Below are 27,744 nucleotides of genomic sequence, written 5' to 3' on the forward strand. Positions count from 1 at the left end.
TTCATTCTATAGCAAAGTTTGATTTTATTTCACTGCAGGCAACATGATTGAGAGGGATGCTAAAGCTGGGCAGATGTCACACAATAACGTAGGGCAGCAGCTTCTTCCCTATTTGGGTACATTAAAACCCAATGTGTATATTCATTTCCACCAATCAAAAGTACATTAAATTAAACTTGACATATTTAAGTTCTACTTAGGCTTAAGCACTTTGGTTGACATCATCTTTCTATAAAGAAACATGGCAAGATCTAGTTTAGGAGTATCCAACTTTGGCAATTTTAAGACTTGTGGGCTTCAACTCCTAGAATTCCTCAGGCTGAAATTCTGGCTGGTTGACAAATTCCAGAAGTTGAAGTTTACAAGTCTTAAAAGTTGCCAAGGTTGAATGCCCCCAATCTAGATTATATGTCTGATCAGGTAACAAGCTATACAGAAATATTGGTCATCTTGGGAAGAAATTTTAACTCAAGATTAGGTCTTAATGATTTGACCCTTTATTTAAAATACCATAACTATCCTCCAGAAAACCACCACCCACTGCCATTCTTAGACCAACTGTCTTGGTTTGTAAACCATAATTGTTTGGCTTAGTATGAAATATAAATTCAGTTGTGGGTTATTAATAAAACATGGTGTAGTGTCATATGTGAGCCAGGTTGGATAGACCCATGAGAAAATGGCAATGTTGCAATAAAAATAATGCTCCAATGTTCTACAGAGACAAAGCTACAGATCCTAAATAACATCACAGTCATAAAACAAACAAAGATTGATGTTACCGCATAGTATTTGGTTGGCCACTCAATTCCAATGATTGGATCCTATAGGGATCATTTAAGAACAAAACACACATGGAAAGGTCAAAAGGAAACACATTTCTAGAAACATAATAAATAACTTTTCAAAAAGTAATGATATGGGTGTTTTCAAAGTTAACAAAGCGAACAAGAATAAAATAAAACCCATCAGATAACACCTTAAATATTTTCAGCATGATCAAAATAAATACAAAAATATACAGATCAGTAGCAGCACACATACAAAAAAAAACCCAACCTACTGGCCAGTGAGACTTGATAAATATTTCATTTCCTTTGTTTCCCCTTTCCAATTGTCACCTCTTAGGGTCTATAATCATTCATTAAGTCTACAAACTTCCGAACAGGCTGAAGATTTATGCCAAAAAGATACCAATCCTTTACCTTCAGGAGCTGATGTGAAGTCTTTGATGCTCTCTGAACTTGTTTTCTTGCATCATCAATGCTAGAAGGGAGTGGGGTTTGCTCTCAGTTGATGTTAGTACTGATGATGTTATCTTGTTGAGTAATGAAAGGTCTGCAAGAAGCTCAGAGAGGTCACCGAGCTCAGAGAGACCCAAGGACTCCACAGTCACCCTGAGCTAAAGATATTCTCTTCTATCAGTAAGAGCTAATGTGCCCTTCATAATCCCCTTGGATTTTTGATAGATCTGTACTATTCGCAGCTGAGTTTTGGGACGAATAGTAATTAGGCACTCCTCCATCTCAACTCCTGTCTGAAGTAAGTATCTCAGTTTTTTATTTTGTTGCATGGATATGTTCTTTACCTTCAAATCTAGTCTTTTCTTCCCCTTTAAATGAAATCTCTAACAAAAGGATGGAACCTAGCAAAGGATTAAACCCTTTGTTAGTGCCTCCAGGTGTGCCAACTTTATGACTTTCATAGGTGGCAGTGGAATTATGGGAACTGAAGTCCAGCCCATCTGGATAGCACAGGGCTGGGGTAGAGAGCTGTAGCATCTATCTCTAAAGACTAAGATTAGGAGAACTGGAAAGGCAACTCTCCAAAAGTTTAAAACTCTGAAGGTTACAAATGAAAAGTTAAAAACCAAAGGTACCCCTGAGGAAGAGATGTTTGCTCACGTTGGTGTTGTGCATTGTTGTCACCTGAACACCACAAGAACATAGTATATTAAAAAGAGAGAGAGAACTCTTAATTCCTTTAACCGTTGAGATTGCAAGGAAATGTGATTCCTGCAAGCATGCCCAAGATAGGACTTAGTGGCCATCTCTACCAGGTCAACCTCCAGAGAAGGGCAGAGACTTCTAATGAGAACGGTTTCACTTGATTTGGGTTAGAAGTTCACAAAGACATCATACATATTGCTGCATAGTACCTATGCATTTGTCCAGGATAAGGGTGAGCAACTATGGCGGCTTTACAACCTCTGGACTTCCAACTCCCAGAATTCCTGAGCCAGGAATTCTGGGAGTTGAAGTCTGCTAGTCTTAAAGGAGCCATAGCTGCTCATCCCAGTCTAGGTCTAGGATGTGCTTTAAAGGAAGCACTTGCGTCAGAAAGCAGAATTTTAGAGATTTGGAGGCTACTAGTCTCCATCGCTAGATCTAACTGAAACGATACAGCACAGCACAAATTTAAAAAAAAAAAATCATTTTCAGGTTTTTGTCCTCAAATCAAGAATGCCAGGACTGATTGTGGATGTTTTGCCCAAAATGGGAAGCATTAAAAAAAAAAAAAATTAATGGTAGAAAGTATGAAGACAGGAAAAGATACCAGCTACTTCAAAATAATTTGAGAACTGTTTTTCCTATTTCGTTTAAAGTACGCAAGTCAACATCATCTTAGAGGCAATTCCAACAGATAAAAAGACCCAAATTAGGGAAAGGAAATTCTCTCATTCATTCTAACGTACTGCACCCAGGCATACGTGAATTTGCTTTCATTGGATCTTCCCTCCCAAATAATGATTATTTTGCAGGGAGCTACAGCCACTCGAGTACGTAGAGCAGGAGTGACAAATTCGAGGGCCGCATTAGGGTTGTGTTTGACCTCGGGGGAGTGGCCAGGATGGGAGTGGCCATCTCGATGTCATCTCGTGTCGGGGGTGCCTGTGGTGACCTGAGCGCTCTGCCAGAGAAAATGGGCTCCCGAGAACCGTTTTTGCTAACAGAAGTGACGTGGGCCAGTCCTTCATTGTTTCCAGAGCGTCCCCGTAGGCCAGATCTAAGCACCCCACGAGCCCAGGGGTGGAATTCTACCGGTTCAAACCGGTTCGGGTGAACCGGTAGCTCCAAGGATTAGCTGGGGGCGAACCAGTTTGGTTTGCTCTGACAATCAGCTATTGGGCCCACCCACCCACCCAGGCTCTAGGCTGTACTTTATAGCCTGTTTTCCAAGTTCAACTGATTTGCGCAGCACAAGCGGATTGCCACACGCCAGCTGTTTAACACACAGGGATTGCTGGAGAAGGTCAGTAGCAAACTGTTATACCGGTCGAATTGCACCCTTACACGGGCCAGATCCAGTCCGTGGGTCTTGAGTTTGACACCCCTGATGTAGAGGAACCGGATGCTACCAAATTGAAGCCGGAAGCTTTTTCCAGTTTTTTCTATTTTGAAAATGTTTCAGACCTCACCTGACCTCATCAGTTTGCTATTTATTAAAACAACACATCTTTCTCTTGGCTTCTGGATGGGCCTAAAAAACAACAACATTGATTTAAAAAGAATTTAATCCCAAGACTCTCTCTTTCCAAGACTCACTCAAGCAGTCGGTCAGTCAGTGCACTACATTTTTCCTTTTTTTTTTGCTTATTTTTTTTTAATAGCAGCTGAGTCCCTACTGGTTCAATTCACCCAGTTCTTATCATTCTGACTAGCCACAGAGGCCTCTCCTGTCTCTGCTTCACACACACACACACCCCTCAAACCGATATACAACTAGAGATTGTGGGACTTAACCAGGGAGGAGGAATTGGAAGTGTTCCCCGGACAGGTGGCACCTTAAGCTGGCCCTTTGTCGTTTGTTTCACCAAGTCGCCTTATGCAAAAGTGGCACAATGCACAGCAAAGAAAAAAAAAAAGGGTGTGTGTGTGTGTGTGAACCCTTCACACTACTTTCTCAAGCAAAGCTCACTCATGCAAAGGGAAGGGAAGGGGGACCAGTGAGAGGGGCAGGTTCTGCCTCGAAGGCAGCTAATGGACCGAACACATCCACATTACAGTATCCTGTGGCACGCATTCCTGCCAATTGGGAGCGTGACCCCGCTTCTCTTTGTCTTCTGACTGAAATCCATCGACTTCACAGATAGGTTGGCGAGTTTTTGAGAAGCACGGAGAGAGCTGGGGAGCAGGCCTCCTAAGGCACAGAGCACAGATGCAGGGCACGTGGCAGGCAAGCAAGCAGAAGCTGCTCCCTACATAGGGAAAAGTCCCAAAAAAAAAGAAGAAGAAGAAGAAGAGCGGCTTATCACGGCTCGAGTCTCATTAGACGTAGCCGAGGTTCTCCATCTCGTTCTTATACCGCTGTTCGGAGACTTTGCTTTTATGTTGCTTGCTCTCCAAATGCTGCCGGAACTCCACTTCCTCGCTGGCCCCGGCGTTACACATGGAGCAGTAGAACTGGCCACTGGGGGTGACGCACATGGCGAGGTCACGAGGTATCCGCTGACGGGAGCGTGGGTTGAAATAAGGGCCTGGAGGAAAGCAAGCAAGCGAGACATTTTGGGGATACAGCCAACCAGGAAGAATTTCCCGAGAAGGTGACATTCATCAGAACTCAGCTGGTTCCACCCTCAAAGCACATCAACAACTCACGAGAACCAGTACTTTTTCTTGAATGCAAACAGTCCTGGACTTACAACGGTATAGTAACCATTTAAACTTACAACAGCACTGGAAAAAAGTGACTTACAACCATTGAGACGTGGTGGCGCAGTGGTTAGAGTGCAGTACTGCAGGCTACTTCTGCTGACTGCTGGCTGACTGCAATTTGGCAGTTCGATTCTCACCAGGCTCAAGGTTGGCTCAGCCTCCCAGCCTTCCGAGTTGGGTAAAAGGAGGAGTCAGATTGTTGCTGACTCTGTAAACTGCTTAGAGAGGGCTGTCAAGCACTGTGAAGTGGTAGATAACTCTAAGTGCTATTGTTATTGACACAACCCTGTAGTCACATGATCAAAATTCAGGCACTTGGCAAGCGGCATGACGGTTTCAGTGCCCGGAGGTCATGTGATCACCTTTTGCAACTTTCTGATGAGCAAAGCCAATGGGGAAGACAGATTCATTTAACAACCATGTTGCTAAGTTAACAACCACAATGATACACTTGATAATTGTGGCAAGAAAGGTGGTTAAAATGGGGCAAAACTCATCTAAGAGCTGTGGAAATTTTGCAGTGGAAATTTTGGACTCCCTCACGCTCATAAATCAAAGACCACCCGTATTAAGACGACTTAAGCTACAGCACTAAGAGTGGGATTGGGGTTGCACAACATGACAGCCTTGTGTGGGAGAGTGCATGAGTTCCAGAGGAGCTTCAGGGAATAGGATAAGTGGAGTTTTTGATACTCAGTTCTGCACCTTTATAAAAAGGAACTGGGGCTGAAACATAGGTGTTTCCTTGGCTTAGAACAGGGCACTCAAAACTCATCAGCTTTAAGATTTGTGGATTTCAACTCCCAGAATTCCCCAGCCAGCAGAATTGCAGAGTTTGGAGTCTTAGAGTGAGAGAAAGTTCTGGTTTTTATCCTACTCCATTTAAACAAAACAAAATTTAAGAAAAAAAACCCAAAATCCCACCAAATTGTTGTTACCAAAGACTCTTGCCGTTCTTTGACCGTACCTGTGTTATTTTGCACAGCATAAACATTCCTTCTGTTCTGCATCATCTTGAATTCATTCCCTTCTTTTCGCGCTTTTCTTTTGCTGGCCACTTCGGGCGACTCTCTGTGATTGACGATACGAAAACACAAATTAATTGCAGGGAAGCGAGGAAGATTTTACAGGCATCAGCAGGAAAAGTTAGCAGAACTTTGGCTGGAGCTGTTTACCACTGGTGAGCATTTTAATAATACCTACAAGAACGAGTTGTTCTGTGCCTCGGCCAGGCGCAGCCTCTTGGCATGATTTTTGCCCTGGTAGTGAGCCTGGGCCACCGCTGGTGAAGAAAACGACGCATCACACAGTTTGCAATAATCGTTCTCCGTGGCCAAGATCACTCGTCCTCCTGGTTTCGTGGAGGACCCCTGGGCAAAACAGGAAAATAGATTCAGATATATCAAAACAGTTGCTGTTTTTTCCAAACAAAAGTTCTGAATGAGACCCACCCACCCAAAACTGTCAATACAGTATATTAGGACCCGGTGTTACAGGTTTGGTTTTTGCTGCCAACCCTGTAGCTGACCTGGCCAAAGCCATTTTGAGGCTTCAGGGTTGCCACACTGGAGCTAAGGGATAGGGAGGAGGGAATTGAGATAGCTGGGGTTTGGTAGCCAAAACAAAATACTTTATCCTGGGAGCGAAGGACATTTCCACAGGTGGTTGAAGAGAGGAGGAGAGAAGTTACCAGGCAACCGGATGGCACCTTGATTGGACCATGTAACTGATTGTTTGGGAAAAGGGAGAAAACTTTTACTTTTAATTAGGTGAAAACTGTGAGAACATTCAGAGTTGGTTTTCACCAGCTTGTGCCAATATGATATATACCAATAAAACTATTCTTTGAGGAACCTGTTTGCCTCGGTGTTCTGTTTGCTATGGGTGTATTACTTGGAACCCTGACATTTGCCATATTTGCCTACATGACTTCATAAGCAGTCCGAAAGACTTTGGATGACTCCACCTTATGAAATGCAGTGCATGACAGCTGAAAGATATTTTCTTTTTCCCTTGTTCCCCAATTCTCAATTTTCTACAGGGAAACTCATTTAGTGTCTATAGACTATTTTCATGTGTGAATTAAAGGCAAGGTTATAGGTTGCTTGATCCAGATTTCTGGAGTGCAGAAAACCACCAATTGGAAAACCATCAGAGCTCTAAAGAAACTGCTCCATTGTTTAACACAAGGGGTTTGAGTCTTGGCAACTTTAAAGACTGGTGGGCTTCATTTCCCAGAATTCCCCAGCATGGGCTGGCTGGGAAATTCTGGAAGTTGAAATCGACAGCTCTTAAATTTATTTATATACTAGCTCTATACCCATGCTTTGCTACAAAATTATGTGATCGGGCTTAGTTTTAGGGGAGGAAAATAAGGGGGGAAAATTGTGCCTCTGCCTACCAGCATCCATCAGTATTCATCTGTCCTGTCAGTGTGTGAGACAGTTGAGGGCTGTTTGGAAACTGAAGTAATATTTGCTGTGTGAGCAAGAAGGAGACAGCTAGGAGCCTGGGCGTGGCTTAGCTCAACTGTTCTGTACTAACTGCTTGGTGCTGTGAAACGAAAACTGAATCTGAAACTCCTCTCCTCTGCTTGGGCTTTGCATTTGGAACAGATTTCTTTTCAGGGGGAGGAGGAGAAGAACTCCTTAACATCAAAATGTGTAAATAATAATTTAAACAAAATACTAATGCTCTGATGGTCATTTTGAAAAATCCTTTCTTAGTGAGCACCTAGAAGTAAAGAGGAACATACATGCCAAATTTCAAGTTGTAGGCTTTATGGTTCTGGAGATTTTTGTGATGATACATGAGTGGTATTTCACTTTATATGTGTGTGTGTGTGTGTGTGTGTGTGTGTGTGTGTGTGTGTGTGTATTCAGCTTTGTTCGGGTATTTTCCCACGTCATTATAGTTGTGCTTTTAATGTTGTAGCAACGTTTCGGCAGAATGTCATCTGCCTTCATCAGGCTTCGTCTGTGAGTCAGACTTTCACAGCCGTTTCTGTTTTAAATTTGGTGCTAGCCTACTGCTGTGCCAGAATGGTTATTTCTTCATCCTGATTGGTTGGGAGTCTTGGTCTGTGTTTATTGGTCTTGGAGTTTGCTGTGTTCTGCTTGATTGGTGTTTCTAATATCTTCTGTCTTTTTTGTAGCTTTTTTTGTCTTGATTGGCTGGCAACATTGTGTTTCCTGTATTGGAGGCTTTTAGTGCGGCTTAGCTCTGAGTAAACAGATGGCTATCCTTTATTAGGAAGCTAGGTTTCATCTGGGTGCCTGGTAGGGGTGTGTTTGAGCTGGAGGTATCGGGGGGGGGGGAGGTCTGTTTGTGCCCAGGTGTTTGCCTGGCTTGTGGTGTGGAGATTTTTTTGTTTGAGAGTGCAATCCCTCCCTTAATATATATATGTATATATTAAAAAGGGCAGTGAGCCACCATGACTCTTTTTTGCTTAAGTTCCTCTATAGCTTTTAGCATGTTGATTTCCAAGCATCAAGATCACGATGTAACACAATTCAATGCATGATTGCGTTGACCTTTTTATAGTTCCTCCAGCATTTTACGTGTCCACATTCAGATGATGGTCTCCTAGAACTCTCCGATCCTTTTCAAAAGCAATGCCATGAAGCCAGGTCCTCTTATCCAGAAACAGGATCGTCTACTTGTGATAGATGAACATCATCTTGTTGTATCTGACCCCCATACTCAAAGCCTGCCAAGGTCATTTTGAATTGTGATTTTGTACTCTTCGATATTAGGCAATTCAACAAGCTTGGTGACATCTGCAAATCGGGTAAACATCTGTTCCCTTCCATCTCAAGGTCATTTCTAACAAACATTTGACATTTCCCTCCAGGATAATATGGAACTATTTACAAGTATCATCCAGATATAATTCTTCAAACAGCTGTAAATCCATCACAGGACAGTCCTTTCTACCCCACGTTTATTCAAACTATCTTAGGCCTTTTATTATTTCCTATTGTTCATTACCTTTATTTTCATTTGATATTTTTAAAGTGGGTACCATTGCCCCATAAAAAGATACTTTAAGTAGTTAATCTTCTTTCTGGCTTATATTTCAAGGATTACAATTGCGTGTTACTGTTTTTGCAAATTACTCCCAAAATTCTGTGCTTCAGCAGCCTATCAACTTTAAAGTTTATCCTTGGAATATTTAAAGTTTATCCTTAGAATATAGAATATTTACATTTCTACTTTCTTAGCAAATTCAACATGTTTCAATTTTCATTTTCCTATTCATCTGTCCATTTTTTTTGCCAACAGTCTTTAGGCTGAGATATTGACTGGTTCACTGTTACTAGTACATTTTTGATGAGTCTCCTTTTCAAACTACTTTGTAAAATCATAGTATCATAGATGGCTTCACTGGAAATTATTCCCAAAACAGCACATTTACTTTTATGAGGGTAAATATTGTGAAAGGACATTTTAGATTTTTAAAGAAGCTCCTTTTTTTTTAATCTAAGAAGCTGCCTCCCCCCAGTGGCCATCCTTATGAATTTACACTTGAATTGAGGGAATATAATTAATTCCTTTAATTAAGGGATCTGAGCTACACTGAAAGAGATATAAGAAAGTCAATTTTCTCTGTGTTTCTTCTATAATACAGAAGAAACTCTAATAAAAGGTAAGTTTGGGGAAATGCCTGTCTCGGAGTTTATTGGGTTAGAGTTTGTTAGCTGGAACGCTGACACATTTATTTTACAGTTCCCCAATCCTTTCAGACTTATGGATACATCTGAATGTAGCTTAAGGGTTGCCTTCTCCACCTGGCAGCCAGAGATTCAGTTTCTCAGGAAATAAACTGATGAAGATGCCAGTTTCTCAGGAAATAAATTGATGAAGATTCCATTAAAATAACTGGTACATGAATCCGAATTTTAGCAGAGGGCAGGAACTAGTTATAAAATACATAGGCAACATGAAATCCAGGCATCGAATGTCATAATACCTATTTATTCCCATGATCCACACCAAAATGTCACTTTTATACATATCATCACTCAACTTACAACCACAACTAAACCCAAAATTTCCATTGCTAAGTGAGACAGTTGTGAAATGAGTTCTGCCCCATTTTATGACCTTTCTTACCAGTGATGTTAAGTGAATAGATAGATAGAATAGATAGAATTCTTTATTGGCCAAGTGTGGTTGAACACACAAGGAATTTGTCTTGGTGCAAATACTCTCAGTATACATAAAAGAAAAGATACATTCGTCAAGAGTCAAGAACGATAGTCATAGGGTACAATAAGCAATCAAATCATACTAGGAAACAGTCAATATAGATCGTAAGGGTACAAGCGACAAAGTTACAGTCATACGGTCACAAGTGGGAGGGGATGGGTGATAAGGAGTGATGAGAAGATTAACAGTAATAATAGTGCAGACTTTGTAATAGTTGAACAGTGTTGAAGTAATTATTTGTTTAGCAGAGTGATGGCTTTCAGGAAAAAACTGTTCTCCTGTCTAGTTGTTCTGGTGTGAAATGCTCTATAGCGTCGTCATAGCAAATAGCTGCAGCTGCTAAGTTAGTAAAATGGTTAAGTGAATTTGGCTTCCCCCTTGACTTTACAAAAGTCAAGGTCGCAAAAGGGGATCACATCCGTGATGCTATTCTACCGGTTCTGGCGTACCGGTAGTGCCGAAGATCAGCTGAGACCGAACCCGTTCTCTCTGACAAGCTGCTGTTGGACCCACCCGCCCGCCTGGGCTCCCAAACTGACCTTTATTCCCTGCTTTTGAAGCGCAGCTGCTTTGCGCGGCACACCAGATTGCCGCACGTCAACTGTTGAAGCTGCAGGGATTGCAGGAGGCAAGTAAGAAACCCTCTGTGCATGCACAAAGTGTGCGTTTGGCACCCGTGCGTGCAAACTGTGTGCGGGTGCGTAAAGCGCCCCCACCAAGCCACACCCACCAAAACGGTGGTAAACCTCTTTGAAACCCACCTGGATCACATGATCCCAGGACAGTGCAACCATCATAAACACATGCCAGCTGCCAAGCATCCAAATTTTGATCTTACGACCATGGGGATGCCACAACAGTCATAAGTATGAAAACCTGGTCATAAGTCACTTTTTTCAGCGCTGTTGTGACTTTTAATGATCACTAAATGAATGGTTATAGCTTGAGGACTATCTGTAACAGATAAATGGAGATAGCTTTATCTGTAACAGATAAATGCATTATTTTTATAGAACTCAAAGAAGTGGGCGAGTAAAAAAACTTGATGGGCGACAAGGAATATCTGCAGGCACAGAGACTGATGATCGCATACTTACTAGTCTTCTTCACATGATACATCATGAGGAAGGAAGAAGCACTTTGTTCAAATTCCAAGCCTGAATTTATTCCACCCAGCCAATATATTTAAAGGAAGTCTCTGGATGACTTATTACTTGCGACAGCCAAGAAAACAAAGCGATGGATCATCGAACAAATCAACCCAGAGTTGTCACTCAAGGCACACATGCCCAAATTATTCTACTTGGAAACATTATGCAAAGAGGAGAAGGCTGTAATGCTGGGAAAGGGGGAAGGAACGAGAAGAAGTGAACAGCCAGCAGCAAGATGGATGGACTTAAGTTACAGGCACGGTAAGCACATCATTGGAAGAGCTGAAAGAATAGTTGAGGATAGATTGTCATGGTGAAAAATCTACCTATGGGGCCCTAAGAGTGGAAAACAACTTGATGTCAATTAATCAATCAATCAACTGACTGAAAAGGGGAACTGTTGGGTCATTTCTGTCATTGTCAACTCTGAAGCAAACCTGACTGGAGCCATTTTGGAGGCTTCAGGGTGGCCACAATGCGAAGATGAGGTAGGGAGGGGGAACATAGTTAGATGAGGGGTTTGTAGCCAAAACGAAATAGTTTCCTGTGGGAACCAAGGACATTCCAACAGGTGGCTGGAGAGAGGAGGAGTCCAGTTACCATGCAACCAGCCAGCACCTTGATTAGACAATGTGACTGATTGTTTGGGGAAAGGGGAACTTTCACTTTTTAATCAGGTGAAAACCACGGGAACTTTCAGACTCGGTTTTCACTACTTTGTGCCAATATGATATCATCAATAAAATTGTTCTTTGAGGAATGTGCCTGCCTCGGAGTTCTGCTTTCTAGTTATTATTTAGAACGGTGACAGTCATACAAACAGGGATCTTCTCAATTGTGCTCTCAACTAATGACAATTGAGCCCAAAATTTCTGCTGCTAAGCAAGGAAGTTAAGAGAATTGTGTCTCTTTTGTGACCTTTTTGCCATGGTTGTTCAGCATCACTACAGTTATTAAATGAATCGTGAAGTTAAGAGAAGTGGGCTTCCTCCATTGACTTCGCTTGTCCGAAGCTCACTAGGTGGGTTCCAAATGACAAACACAGGACTCTGGTACGCTGGAACCATCATAAATACATGCCGGTTGAAAAGCACCCATCGTCTGATCCAGAAGTTCTGATAGCGGAAATTTTGAGTAGTTCGGAGAACCGGTAAATACCACCTCTGTTTGGCCCCACCATCTATTCTCTGCCTCCCGAGTCCCAGCTGATCGGAATCCCAGCTGATCGGCTGGGTCTTCTTTTGTTACCCTGCACAGGAGAATGGAGCTGGAAAGCAGGTTAGTGGGGTGGGGAGGGAATGGAGATTTTGCAGTATTGTTTCCCTGGAGTGGGGTGAAAATGGGGATTTTGCAGTATATCCTTTCCCTGGAGTGGGTGAAAATGGGGATCTTACAGTATCCTTCCCCTGCCACGCCCACCAAGCCACGCCCACCAAGCCACGCCACACCCACCAAGCCACGCCCACAGAACCGGTAGTAAAAAAAATTGAATACCACCACTGGTCTGACCATGTGACTGCTGCAATGGTCATATGTGTGAGAACTGGTGCTAGGTCTCTTTTTTTAGTGCCGTTATAACTCTGAACAGTCATTAAATGAATGAAGACTTGTCATATAGTCAGTCAAAGTCTAACTGTATGCTGTCTGCATCACTGGCTGATCTCACAAAACAACACATAATTCTATAGTTCTGGGGACAGGAAGGAGCATGAAAACTTGAATGCCGTTCTGTTTCCAGGCCACGTATTTATGCCAAGGTGCACACTCAGCTCCTGCTTTGTCATCTTATGGAACCCAGAAGGTGCTCTTTTTATGCCCTGTGAAACAGCCTCCCCTCTCTCAGGTTTAGATGGTCCCAACTCTTTTAGTCTTTGGGAAGGCCTTAAAAATGGGCCTTCTCTCAGGCTTTAGGGAAATTGGAAGCCTGTTTTTGACGCTACTGATGAAGCTACTTTTGATTGCGGCCCTCAATGAAATTACGTTTGACACCCCTGATCTAGGCAATATACTGAATAATATCTGGTCGTTTACATTTAAACCAGTGGTTCCCATTGTGGGGCCCATGTGGCTGGCATGACTCAACGCCTTCCAAGGTGCATGGAGCACCGTTCCCTTCCCACCAAAGGGGTCCCTATTTTCCAACTTGCATTTTTTACGTGCTTTCGAACTGCTAGGTTGGCAGAAGCTGCTGGGACAAGGAACGGGAGTTCACTCCGTGATGCGGTGCTAGGGATTTGAACCACCAAACTGCCGACCTTTTCTGATCGACAAGCTCAGCATCTTAGCCACTGAGCCACCTTATACTTGTACCTTTGGTTTTTTTTTTTCCCTTTGACTCTTTGCAACAGAGGCCCAGCCCATTTGATTTCAGGATCCAGAAGACTGTTATGGTTTGCCGGCAGCCGATACAGACAGCAGTGGAGTCAGACAGCGAGGAAGAATGGGGACCAGTCCGGGAAACTGGAGAGGACTCGGACGAGGGTCCTGCGTCCAGAGATGGGGCCAGGACCATCTGGGAGTGCAATTTGATTTTTAATGGGGGCAATTCAAAAATAAGCTATTAACTGAATTTTTGAAAGCCCGTTAATTGTTCTTATATATTTGTGATGAAACAGCTGTGTTTCCTTTACTTATAACAATAAGTAAATATAACAATTTGTTGTCATAATTTAATTTCATTTACTTATAACAATAACAAATATAACAATTTGTTAAAGTGCATTTCCTAGGGCCTGCTCTGTAAAGGCTATCCCAGCTGGGAGGAGGAGGGAGCAACTGCCAGCTAATCAGATGTGTTCCCACTAAGGATCATGGGACTGCCAAGAGTCTCTCTCTCTCTCTCTCTTGTGGGCTTTGCTGCTGGATGGTTGGAGTGGGAAGCCCAGCAGTGAGGATACAAAACCAGAACCCGAATTTAAGCAAGAAATTGTTAGATTGATAGTTATTTTTAGTCTGTATTTTCCCAGGCCATGTTTTACAACAGTGGCCCCCCACCTTTTTTGTACCACGGACCGGTACCGGCATCACAAAATGATCCACGGACCGGTACCGGCATCGGCACGCACGACCAAGGCAAGGCAAGCCGAGCGACCGGCTAGCCAGCCGTCCCCCGCTTCTCCCCGCCACCTTCAACTCCTCCTTTGTACCTTCTCGTGGTCGATGGGCTTTTCGGGCTCTTTCTTAATCTCCTCCTGAGTAACGCGAGACTCCACCGCCATCGGGACAGCTCTTCGTTCGAAGCCGCCCCCCCCCACTTCAACGAAACTAAGGCGAGGATTCCTTCAGCACCCAAATGCCACTTTCCATCCAACCGACGACCGACAAGCTCACCCGGAAGCACTTTCTCAAGCGCCGTCGAAACAAGATGGCGGCGGCCAAGCAAAGTAGGCGGCCCGGTACAAAATGATCCACGGACCGGTACAGGTCCGGGGCCTGGTGGTTGAGGACCACTGTTTTACAAGACTTTTCCTCTCAGAACAATCTGGGGCTGGGCCTCACACATGTGATTGTGTGTGATTCACCACCACCTACTGAACTACCAAAGCATTTCCCCACTAAACTTCAGGTTCAAACTGAGTGGTGTCATAGGTTACAACCCCTTTTTGTTCATGACAATCTTATTGTGCATAAATTAAGCTAAGAATGTTTTTTTTAATTTCCCTTTTTCTTTTTAAATTTTCCTGGGAGTAAGCCCCATAGAAGACGATAGTACTTACTTCTGAGTAGACATGCATAGGATTGTGTTGTAAATATGATCTTGAGGTGAGCTTAAATTGTATTTTGTATTTGTTAGGGACCTTTATTTTAATGTGTATAGTAATTAATATGATCAAAGCATTACAGAAAAAGCTTTCATTAAAATTATTTTATATTTATGCATTTCAGTCCTCTATTATATGTTTTGAAACTTTATTTGCTGTTTTATATATCCCTTCATACTATTATTTTTTAAGTTCCTCGGTACTTCTAGTGTCTTTCGTTCTTTTATTTTTCTCTTTCATGGATGCCATGTTCTTTGGAACCTTGTTTAAACCAAGTTAATGGCCTTTTAGGCTTCCTCCATGGGAGTAGGAGTTCACTTTTTGAATAGTAAGAATTGTATGTGGGGCAAGATAGGCATCAGGATTTTAGAGATGCGTAGGTGGGGCATGGCCAAAAAAAGGTGGGAACCACTGATTTAAACAATAACAATCCACAGAGAAAGGAAAGAATTAGAACATTCAAGGAAAAGCTTCTTAAACCTGCAGAGAGACTGCAGCTTTGGAGAGAAACAGATTGAAACGCTGGGGGCAATGAAACTTCCTGAGTTCCTGTTTAAAGAATAAAACCCCAACTTTATAAAACAAACACATGTTTAGTACCTCTAAATCTACCTTGCCTTAAAGTTGAATATTCACTCTCTGCTTTTCAACAAGCCAACTCAGCAGTTTGTAAGAAAACAGAATTAAAACTTAAGATTTAAAAGAAAACACGGACATCAGAACAGAACAAAACAATATCCTTTGTCTTCTTGGAAGAACACACGCTACTGATTCATTAATACAGCACTGCTATCTATACATCCTTACCTGGGGTGCAAGAGACACCATCGGATGAGTAGCTGGCTCAAGAGAGTTACTCACTCGGGCAGGAGCTGGGCAGCTGCTGGCAGCATAGTAGTTCCGAAGTTTCTTACTGTGGTTTTTACCCTGGAAAACCAAATTTCTGTTATTAGCCTAGGAAAAAAAGTGCACCAAAGCTATCAGTGACCTATCACCATTCCTTCTTTAAGCCTTTATCAATACTAAGTGGTGGAATTAAATCTTCAGAGTGTCCTTTTCTGATTTATTTTTTTGGGGGTTTCCATGAGGGGTAGATGGGGGTTAGATTAAATAGGGAAATTAGTGCTTTAAGTCTTGCAGGGGTTGAAGGACCTTTTTTACCCCTTAGAACAGAGGTCACCAACCTTTTGGACCTCAGGGACCACCAAACTCATAATTTTAAATCCCAGGGACCACTAACCTGTTCTGTGGGTGTGGCCTAATTTGTGGGTGTGGCTTGGTGGCCATGTGATTGGCTGAGCATGGCTTCTTTGTAAATATTATAAATATTTATATAAATATTGATTTTTTAAAATAAAAAAACAACTTTTATCCAAAATCAGGTAAAGCAGGCAGGCAGATTGAGTTGCTCACAGAATCACAGATTCATTCAGAGATCTATCTGCCATTGGCTAGGTCAGTCTGTCACATAAAATTTGCTTGCAAGCAAACTCATAAAATTTGCTAGCAAGCAAACTCACAAAAGTAACTCACAACACACCATGTATCTAAATATTGAATTTTTTTATTAAAAAAGAGCAACTTTTACCCAAAATCAGGCAAAGCAGGTAGGCAGATTGAGTTGCTCACAGAATCATTCAGTGACATATCTATCTGCCATCAGCTAGCTCAGTCTGTCACATAAAATTTGCTTGCCGTGAGTCTGCACTGAATAATAGAACCTTCAGTTCTAAGAAAAGCGGAGCTGAAGATCTAAAAACTAGCTAGAAAGCAAGAAATGCAACCATTTCCTGCTTTCTAGCTAATCTAAATCTCCAGGCACAGCAGAATAGCTGATAGTTGGAAAAAGGCAAAATAGCAACTTAGCAGGCAAGTTTGCCGGGTAAGGAGTGAGTGGGCAGGGAGGGTTCCTGCGGGCCATGTGGGCGGCGCAGTCTTGTGTTTCTGCGCAGCCTGCATTAATTGCTTTGGGGGTGACATTTCTCTGCAGCACACCAAAATTTTCTCGAGGCCCACCAGTGGGCCAGGGCCCACCGGTTGGCTACCGCTGCCTTAGAATGCCTGAAAATTGCTCCCTACCAAAAAGTCTTGAACACATACACGCAGGAGTAGAGTTCCAATGGGACATTCAATCTAAAATAGCTCTTGAAAAGAGAGACAAGTTGGTTGCTCCTGCCTGTACCAAGAAACAGGTCTTTGCAATCAGACTAGGAAAGCGGGGGGAAAAAAACCATAATCTCCCTATCTTTACAACCATTTAAATTTACTTACAATCATTCGTTTAGCGACCATAAGTTACAACAGCACTGAAAAAAGCAACTTATGACTGTTTTTTACACTCATGACCGTTGCAGCCTCCCCATGGTCACATAATCAAAATTTGGAGGCTTGGCAACTGGCATATACTTATGACAGTTGCACTGTCCTGAAGTCACATGATTACCATTTATAACCTTCCCCGCTGGCTTCTGGCAAGCAAAATCAATGGAGGAAGCCAGATTTGCTTTAACAACCATAGGATTCACTTAACAACTACAGTGATTCACTTTAACAACTGTGACAAAAATAATGTCCGGCAGAAACCTATTCTGTTCTGTTCTGTTCTGTTCTGTTCTGCTCTGCTCTGCTCTGCTCTGCTCTACTCTACTCTACTCTACTCTACTCTACTCTACTCTACTCTACTCTACTCTATGGCTTTATAGAGTGGTATTAGTACCTCACATGTTCTTGATTGAATCCCTCTGTTTGGGGATTGCCTTGATGTTGGCTTACGCATGGCCCTGGGGAAGAAGCCGAGGTCTCCTGAGATGCAGAGTGTGGATGGGATGGCCGTGCAAACCCTAAGGGGATCTGAATACAGTTGACGATCTATGGCAGTTTCCTTTAACCAATTGGCCTAGCAGGACAGAAGGAGTATGGATGCTTTTGAACTTTGGTGTTGGAGAAAATTCTGAAGACATCATGGACAACCAAGAAACAAACGATGGATTATCAGACAAACAGGCCTTGATCTTCAGCTGTGATTGAATTTGCAGATGGTAGTTGTGGCAATGTTTACTGTAATGACCCTTCAGATATAATCCTTCCTGAATTAGTTTGATTTGGCAGTTTTAGTTTGGTTACCCCCAACCTTAATTACACAAATGTGTTCGATGTGCGGCTACTCTCGGAAGACTTCTAGAAGTTGCAATTGGTGTAAAATACGACAACCAGGCTACCTTCTTTTTTTGACGTAAATACTGGTTTAATAGATTAAAATGTGATTCACACAGTCTAACTATTGTTACAAAGTCTCCAGCAGACCCTCCCTTATAATAATAGAATAGAATAGAATAGAATAGAATAGAATAGAATAGAATAGAATAGAATAGAATAGAACAGAATAGCTGTTCCACTGGTTAATTGTCCTCACTTTTAGGAAATTTCTCCTTAATTCCAAGTTGCTTCTCTGATTAGTTTACAACCATTATTTCTTGTCCTACTCTCTGGAGTTTCGAGAATAATTTGACCCCCTCTTCTTTGTGGCAGACCCTCAAATACTGAAATACCACTATCATGGCACCCCTAATTCTTCTTGTCTTTTCAAGCCTCTAATTTTTATTTCATTTGGTCCACTATTATTCTTTTATTATCCATTATCCATTCCAATTAGTTATACCTTGTTTTTCAAAAGAGAAACCCTTCCAAACTAGCTTATAAATCATAAGCCACAATCACAGGACAAAAAAATAGCAGGCTTTTTTTGAAAAGGAGATGTTTCATTTACAATATCTATATTGCACACATATGGCAAAGACATGGTGCAGGGGTGGGATTCCAATTTTTTAACAACCAGTTCTGTGGGCGTGGCTAAGTTGGTGGGTGTGGTTTGGTGGTCATGTTATTGGCTGGGTGTGGCCAACTCAATATCACTCACATCGAGGCATGCATCTCCTCCCCCGGCCTCTCATGACAGTGGGGATGCTGCAACAGTCGTAAGTGTGAAAAATGGTCATAAGTCACTTTTTTCAGTGCCATTGTAACTTTGAATGGTCACTCCACACAAGCAAAGTACCAGCAAAGGAGGGGGAAAAAACCCCAGAGAAGTTCCAGAGACAGGAAGTCTAGTCCTGCCAAGAATGTAATAAGGGTTAACGGAGAGACAGTTTCTGTAAGCAACACCAGAATGTTTCCTTCCTGCCTTCCTTACAGGATTAGGTCAGTAATTTCTTCTAACAACCGGTTCTCCAAACTGCTTAGAATGTTAACAACCGGTTCTAGCGAATAGGTGCAAACTGGTAGAATCCCACCCCTGACATTGTGTGAACCACGACTCCTGATTTATAATTCAGTTTTCAATTCAATATCAGGAGCTGCCGAAAGATGGCCACAAGCACTGTGTGCCTTCATTTTACCGAGCTCATAAGTATAGAAAGCTGAGTCAACCGCGAGCATGTCAGGATCGAACTCTGGGCCGTGAGCAGAGTTAAGCCTGCAGTTTATATGCTGACATCTCCAATTATGACCACAAGCGAGACCAAAATTTCTATTGCTAATTGAAACATTTGTTAAGTGAGTTTGCCCCAGTTTATGACCTTTCTTACCACCACTGCTAAGTGAATCAGTGCAGTTGCTAAATGAGTCAAACTAATTTTTGCTTGTCGGAAGATTGCAAAAGGGGATCACGTGACTCTGGGACCCTGCAACCGTCATAAATATGAGTCAATTGCCAAGCATCTGAATTTTGACCATGGGGTGCTACATGGGAAGTAAGTATGAAAACGGGTGGTAAGTCACTTTTTCTTTCCAGTGCTGCTTTAACTTCGAAAAGTCACTAAATGAACTGTTGTAAGTTAAGGTTGCAGGAACTGGGTTGCAGGAACTGGATATGTCTAGTTTAATGAAAAGAAGGATTAGGGTGACATCATAGCCGTGTTCCAATATCTCTCAGGTGCTGTAACAAAGGACCTGAGGGTAGGACGAAGAAGTAACGGGTGGAAACTAATCAAGGAGAGAAGCAACTTAGAACTAAGGAGAAATTTCCTGACAGTTAGAACAATTAACCAATGGAACTACTTGCCTCCAGAAATTGTGAATGCTCCAACACTGGAAGTTTTTAAAAAGATGTTGGATAACCATTTGTCTGAAGTGGTGTAGGGTTTCCTGCCTAGGCAGAGGGTTGGACTAGAAGACTTCCAAAGTCCCTTTCAACTCTGTTATTCTATTCTATTCAAGGACTACCTGTATGTATCACCTTGGAAAACAAGGGGAAACATTTTTTAGCTGTGAAAGACTCAACTCAATGCCGAAAGAGTCACACGGCAGTTTGGACATGCAGGCATAGTATCCTCACCTGGTAGTGCGCCTGGGCTTGTTGGGCAGAGTTTAGGGTGACATTGCAAAGCCTGCAGCACAATGGCTTGCAGAGTTCCTCCAGCAAGGGGTCCTGCTCCCCCCTCGTGGCGAGTTCCTCATCTTGTGCAAGTGGCAAGGATGGCCCCGGTCCCAGTGGCTTCGGTGGAGAAAGTCGCAAGGTGGCTGTGGGCCTGGTGGCCACTGACATAGGAAGAGATGGGGGCGTTTCTGGAAGAGGAGGAAACCCAGCTCGCTGCAGAAGAATCATTGGCTGACAGGCCTTCTAGCATTCTTTCTTCGGGAACCCAAAGGCGGCTTCAGATTGTGGCTGAAAAGCAAGAAGGAAATCCAACTCAAACAGGGGGCCTCCAACCACGAATGTCAAAATTGGGTTGGGTGATATACACCAACAGGGCAAGATTTGGTTCAACTCATTCAGCTGTATTCCATCCACTAAGGATTTTTTATTATTATTATAAAGTCTCCTAAGTCACAATTGGCTTGAAATATTGAACAGCCCTCTCCCAACAGAGGGAAAGGGATACAACGTCATCCATCTCCAGTCTACAACACAGTCCTTTCAACAATACCAAGAAGGCTCCGTGGTATTTGCACTACTCAGTTGATCCTGAAGACACAGGTAAACCTCCAAGTGGCCTCAATGACCCTCTAAAACAGAGGTGTCAAACTCCAGCCTGCAGGGTGCTTAGATCTGGCCTGTGGGACTACCTTGGAAACAGCGAATGACTGGTGCCTCTCTGCCAGTGAAAACGGAACTCAGGAGGGTCCATTTTCACTGGCAGAGGGTTGCAGGAGGCAGTCACAGCCAAAAACGGAGCTCAGGAGCCCGTATTCGCTGGCAGAGCGCTCGGGCCCCCACAGGCGCCCCCAACACAAGTGACATCGAGCTGGCCATGCCCAGCCCACCCACACCCACCCCCCAGGCTCCCCCGAGGTCAAACAAAAATCCTGATGGGGCCCTCAATTAAATCGAGTTTGATATCCCTGCTCTAAAAAAATGCAAATGACCAGCTGTCTGCAAGGAGTGTAAATCCGTCCGTTCCCCAACATCCAGTCAGAGCTGGAAAAAAAAACAAGAAAAATTCAGTTGCCTCTTGAAAAACAAGCACCTAGAATTAATGTGTTTGTTTCTCTCCTTACGGAAAATTTGGAATGGAAAAGGAAATAATAGAATTATGTATGTATATATGAATGTATAATTGCTGTCATATTTGTATGTAAAGGTGATGACCTGGAAATATGTTGTCCACTAAAAAGAAATTTTTGTTTTTAATGTGAAAAACTGAATAAAAATTTGTTTAGAAAAGAAAAAAGAAAAAAAGCACCTTTGGGTCAGAACTGGCTTAATAATAAACTGTGGTTTGTAGTCCACGCAATAAAGGCTATGCCAAAGGCCAGAAAATCACATTTTAGCCTACCACAGATGTGCAAAAATGTGAGATTCAGAGGCTATTTGAGACGCACCAACATTCGCTCCATAATTCAGCCCCCTACAGGGGAGACAGTAGGACCCAAAATTTGAAATATTAGGGTTCTTTGTCGGATGTGGGGAGCTATAAAGGTCAAAATGATTGACCTGCTGCACAACTACCCAAATTCTGCTTCCAAAATGGGGATATATAAGTTCAGAGGTTTTGGGAATATAGCCCTTGACATGTAGCCTAATGTGATTCTCAATGAAATTTTTAAGTCTCTGGTTTAGCGTAGGATACAGGTAGCCTGTGATGTACAACCACAATTGAGCCCAAAATCTAGCCGCTAAGTGAGGCAGTTGTTAAGTGAATTCTGTCCCGTTTTATTATCTTTCTTGCCACAGTTGTTAAGTGAATCACTGCAGTTGTTAAGCTAGGAACACGGTTGTTAAATGAATCAGATTTCCCCACTGACTTTGCTTGCCAGAAGGCTGCAGAAAGTGATCTGGGTTACTAATGATTCACTTAACAACTGAGACAAGAAAGGTCGTAAAATGGTGCAAAATTCACTGAACAAATGTCTCACTGAACAGCAGAAATGTTTGGGCTCAATTGTGGTTGTAACTCGAGGACTACCTGTAGAGTAGACAGAAGAGAGATTCAGGAGATACCTGAAGCTTCAGGTATCTTCTGGCATTCTATGCAAACCTTGCCAAGGGACACACTTGTAGCTAGACAACACTATTTACATTTGTCTAAACTTATTTCCTATTATTATATTTTCCCTGTTCTCCCCAAAAATTGAAGTCAACATGTAGTAATACTAGGCGCTCTAAGTGATGTATATATACAAGACAGGCAGGATATAATTTTTGCTAGATGCAATGTACACACACAGACACACAAAATTGAACTCATATTTGTGCTTTCTACTTTTAGTGAAGGGAGGAAAACAGTCTCCCCCTTTCACTTTATTCTAACAATTCTGCAAAGTAAGTTGAGAAACAGGGATTGATGAAGGTCGTGCAGTGAAATTCATTGCTTAGAGGAACCTGAATAAAATCCCATCTTTTAAACGCTTCACTATTACGATGATTGATTTGACTGAGCTGAATGAAATTTGCTTTTAATCTGCAATACATTTTCTAATTCTTCCTTTTCCCAGAGAAGGGAAAACGCGGTTCAGCAATATTTCTTTCATGTAACCTCATCTGATAGATCTTTCCCATTTAAATCCACCCCATCTGAACATTTCAGTCAGTTCAAACTCCATAAAACAAGATAAAACACGAGACCTTCGCAAAAATCCCTGCAGATGGAAAATTGGTGTACAGGAGGGGAGGAACTCATCCTTAAATTTAGACACAGATGCTCTCAGACGTCCCAGCAGTCCCAAAGGCATTTTTTTTTCCAAAAGGCAACTGGACTTTCTTCGTTTTTTTCTTTGAAAATGTTTTGCTTTTCATCTGCACTGAAATGAAGAAGCAAAAACATTTTCAAACCAAAAACAAAAACAAAAACCAAAAAAGTCCAGTAGCCTTTTGGAAAAAGCACCTTTGGGACAACCATGACCTGGATGATTGCAACTCTCTAGACATTCAGAGATCTGAGCAGGGCATCTGTTGTTCATGTGGCATCTTAACAAGAACAGGTATGCATTCTCCCTACGTTGTTGTGACTTTTCCTGGAGATGTATTACTGCCAGGGGTGGGCTGCTGGGAGTTCGCAGGAGTTCAGGAGATCCTCTAGCTAAGATTCTTGCGCAGTTTGGAGAACCCCAAATCCCACTCCTGGCTGGCCCTCGCCACCCCACCCCGCCCATCCCAGCAATCCCCACACGGCCCGTTTTGGATGCAGGTAAGCGCAGGGCACAAAGGGAGGCTCAGGGAGGGTGAAAAACCGGCCTCCCGGAAGTTCGGGGAGGCCGGAAATGGGCCCATTTCTGGCTTCCAGAGAGCCTCTGCAGCCCAAGGAGGCTGTTCTTGAGGAAAGCCTCCGGAGCCCTGGGAGGGCAAAAACACCCCCCTGCCATGGTGCAGGAGGCTGACTAGGCCACACCCACCATGGCCACGCCCACCAGCAACTAGGCAGAGAACCCGTTGCTAAAAAATTTGAAGCCCACTCCTGGTGACTGCCATTGCACTGCTCTCAGTGCCCAGGTTTTGCAATGCTTCATTATGGCAAATAAAAGTGGACCATCAAGAGAGATCTTTACACATAACTGAATACATAGCTGAAAAAAACTGGACAGATTTTTCCAGAAAGAACAAACAAGCTTCATTCTGCAGTTGAAAAGCTAGAGCAAACTCATCCAGGAATGAAAGTGGATCACTCCGTGCTTGATTCCGCCTTCATGAAATGGAAAGGGGCACTCTGGGATGGCCTATTAAAATAGGAGCACTTGATTCCTCATGCAGCAAATTCACAACACCGAATGAGATATTTTTCTTTTTTTACCACATACTTTCCACACACACCCCCTAAAAGGGAACAGATTCAGCACAGCTGAGGACGAGGCTTAGAGAATCTCCTTGTATGGCTGAGATTGCAGAGGAGGCCTCTCCTCTGATTAATTTAAGCATCACAGGTAGTCCTCAACTTACAGCAGTTCATTTAGCGACCCTTCCAAGTTACAACGGCGCTGAAAAAAGTGAGCTGGGGCCGTTTTTCACACGTACGACCGTTGTCGCATCCCCGTGGTCATGTGATCAAAAAAAATCCGGTGCCTTGGCAACTGACTCATAGTTATGACGGTCCCAGGGTCATGCAATCGGCCTTTTGGGACCTTCTGACAAGCAAAGTCAATGGGGAAGGCCCGATTCACTTTACAACTGTGTCACTCACTTAACAACCACAGGGATTGGCATCACAACGGTGGCAGGAAAGGTCGTAAAATGGGGCAGAACTCACCTAACAAATGTCTCACTTTAGCAAGATAAATTTTGGGCTCCCTCGGGATCGTAAGTTGAGGACTACTCGTATATATTTTTCTTTCTCACTTGCCCCAATATTCTAAGGAATCTCACCATATATGGATTGCTAAATTGTCCCACAGGAGGCAACTTGTTTTTTTCTTTTGAAGATGCTTCACTTCTCATCCAAATGAAGCGAAACGTATTCAAAAGGAAAAGGAAAGTCAAGTTGCCACCTGAAAAAAGCATCCTTGGGACAACCATGGCCTGGATGACTGAGAATCTCTACAAACTTTTAACGATACAATTTGAGATGAACACCCTTTGAACGGTATGGGAGTTGGAATGGATGTCCAGAGAGGGGGGAAATTGAAGACTATAGGAGCCAGGAGCTGCTCAGGTGTCCCTGAGGACACAGATAAACCTCCAAGTGGTTCAACGACCCTCTAAAAGGATGCAAATGACCAGCTGTCTGCAAGGATTATAAATCCTTCCATTCAACACCATCCAGTCAGAGCTGAAGAAGCTTTTTGGATGAGAAGCAAAATATCTTCAAAAGAAAAAGCCAGAAAGTCCAGTTGCTACCTGAAAAAAGTACCTTTGGGACAAGCTAGAAAAAAGTGGAATAGATAGCACCACCACCAGATGGACTCGCAACTGGCTGACAAACCGTAGTCAACGAGTAGTCCTTAATGGGTCTAAGTCTACATGGAGGGAAGTAAGCAGTGGGGTGCCACGAGGTTCCGACTTAGGCCCAGTACTCTTCAATATCTTCATTAACGACTTAGATGAGGGAATAGAAGGGGAACTTACCAAATTTGCAGATGATACTAAGCTGGCAGGAATAGCTAACACCCAAGAAGATAGGCTCAAGATCAAGATGGATCTTGACAGACTAGAACACCAGAGTATCTAAAAGTACTAAAAGTACCAAAAGTACACATATAGACTGGGTGAAACCAGGCTCAAAAGCAGTAATTGTGAGAGGGATCTTGGAGTCTTAGTGGACAACCAGCTAAATATGAGCCAGCAGTGTGCAGCAGCCACCCCAAAAGCTAATGCAATCCTAAGTTGTATTAACAGAGGGATACAGTCAAGATCAAGGGAAGTACTAATACCACTCTATAAAGCCTTAGTAAGACCATATCTAGAGTACTGCATCCAGTTTTGGTCATCACATTATAAAAAAGATGTTGAGACTCGAGAAAAAGTACAGAGGACAACCAGGATGATTAGGGGACTGGAGACTAAAACATACAACGAACGGTTGCAGGAACTGGGCTTGGCTACTCTAATGAAGAGAAGGACCAGCGGAGACATGATAGAGGTCTTCCAATATTTGAGGGGCTGCCACAGAAAGGAAGGAGTCAAGCTATTTTGTAAAGCGCCTGTAGGCCAGACAAGGAATAATGGATGGAAACTGAACAAGGAGAGATTCAACCTGGAAATAAGGAGAAACTTTCTGACAGGGAGAACAATCAACCAATGGAACAGCTTGCCCCTCGGAAGTTGTGGGAGCGCCATCACTTGAGACTTTCAAGAAGAGATTGGACTGCCATTTGTCAGAAATGGTGTAGGGTCTCCCGCTTGGGCGGGTGGTGGGGTTGGACTAGATGACCTACAAGGTCCCTTCCAACTCTGATTATCTGTTATCTGTTAACCATGACCTGGATGACTGAGAATCTCTACAGACTTTTTAGGTATACAATTTGGGATGAACACCCTTTGAATGGTATGGGAGTAGGAATGGCTTTCCAGAGAAAGAATTGCAGACTACAGAAACCAGGAGCTACTCAGGTGACACAGATAAACCTCCAAGTGGCCTCAACTACTCTCTAAAAAGGATGCAAATGACCAGCAAGGAGATCCTTCCATTTCCCACTATCCTGTAAGAGCTGAAGAAGCTTCTTAGAAGAGAAGGAAAATGTTTTCAAAGAAAAAAACACAAAAAACAAGAAAGCCCAGTTGCCACCTGGAAAAAAAAAAAAAACAACCTTTGGGGCAACCGTGACCTGGATGGCTGAGCATCTCTACAGGCCGATCACTAATTTGCAAGGAATTGATGCCCTCATCATCATCATCATCATCCTGGCCATCCTCATCACCATCATGAGTTTCCTTCCTCCCTCCCTCGCCTCCTCCCCCCAAACCAAGCAACGGCTGCAAACAGAGGCGCCACAAAGCCCCGAAAAAGGCAGGATCGGAGCCTCCCGTTTCCACGCCGGGAATTCCCGCAGTGGAGGCGTCCTCGCCCCGCGTGGCCCCCCCAAAATCCAGGTGCCGGCTGGCGGCTCTCCCACGCCAAATTCTCCGGAAGAGAAAGGAAGGCAGGCAGGCAGGGAGGGAGGGAAGAAAGACGGCACGGACTTACCGGCTTTCCGCGAGCTGGAAGCGGAGAGTGCGAGGGCGTCAGGCTCGGCTCGGCTCGGCTCAGCGGCACCGCCGGCTCTTTCTTCCCATCTCCCCAGCCCCTTTGCCCGTGTAGCCGAGGAGAGAGGCTGAGCCCGGGGCGGGGGAAGGCGTCGCATAACCGGACACAGATGCGAACAGCTGCAGGAAGTGACCGCAGAGCCGAGCTGGAGGGGAGGAGACTCGGGGGGAAAAAAACTACCCTGCCACGTCTCTCCCAGGGCTCAGGGATCTTTCCCAGGTGCCGCCGAATCGCCTTTCGCCCGTGCGGCCTTCCCCAGCCGGAGAACCACCGGGCGCGCTGGACTACAACTCCCAGGGTGCGCCGAGCGATACCCAGCACCGAAGCCCAGTATTTGATATAATATGATATACAATGGAAAGGGAAGGGAAGGGAAGGAAGAAAGGGAGGAGGAAGGAAGGAAAGAAGGAGATGGGAAGGAAAGGGAAAGAAGAAGAAAAGGGGAAATGGGAAGGGAAGGAAGGAGGAGGGAAGGGAAGGGAATGGGAAGGAAAAGAAAAGAGAAGGAAAGAGAAAGAGAAGGAAGGGGGAATGGAAAGAAAGGGAAAGGGAAGGAAGGGGAGGGGAAGGGAAATGGGAAGGAAAGGGAGAGAAGGAAAGAGAAAAGGGAAGGAAGGGGAGGGAAATGAGAGAAGGAAAGAGAAAGAGAAGGAAGGGGAGGGGAATGGAAAGGAAAGGGAAAGAGAAGAAAAGGGGAAAGGTAAGGGAGGGGAGAAGGGGAGAGGGAAGGGGGAAGGGAAAGGGGAGGGAAGGAAAGGGAGAGAAGGAAAGAGAAAAGGGAAGGAAAGGAAGGGAAGGGAGGGAAATGAGAAGGAAGAGAAGGGAAGGAAAGAAAAAGGGAGGGGAAGGGAAATGA

At 43.5% G+C, this 27,744-nt stretch overlaps 1 protein-coding gene across 1 annotated transcript; it reads right to left on the bottom strand.

The window, feature by feature from the left end:
- Positions 1-27,664, bottom strand: ZMAT3 (zinc finger matrin-type 3). Its single transcript, XM_026666641.2, has 6 exons — positions 26,829-27,664; positions 20,111-20,440; positions 15,586-15,705; positions 5,859-6,025; positions 5,623-5,726; positions 1-4,477 (listed from the first exon to the last, which is right to left on the bottom strand). The coding sequence occupies exons 2-6, from the start codon at positions 20,378-20,380 to the stop codon at positions 4,269-4,271; spliced, it is 870 nt and encodes a 289-aa protein (XP_026522426.2). The 5' UTR covers positions 20,381-20,440; positions 26,829-27,664; the 3' UTR covers positions 1-4,268.
- Between the last annotated feature and the right edge of the window lie 80 nt (positions 27,665-27,744).

The sequence above is a fragment of the Notechis scutatus genome, chromosome 4 (genome assembly GCF_049901735.1).
Source record: "Notechis scutatus isolate UNSWTSFEM ecotype Mainland chromosome 4, rNotScu1.2, whole genome shotgun sequence".
Lineage (NCBI taxonomy): Eukaryota > Metazoa > Chordata > Lepidosauria > Squamata > Elapidae > Notechis > Notechis scutatus.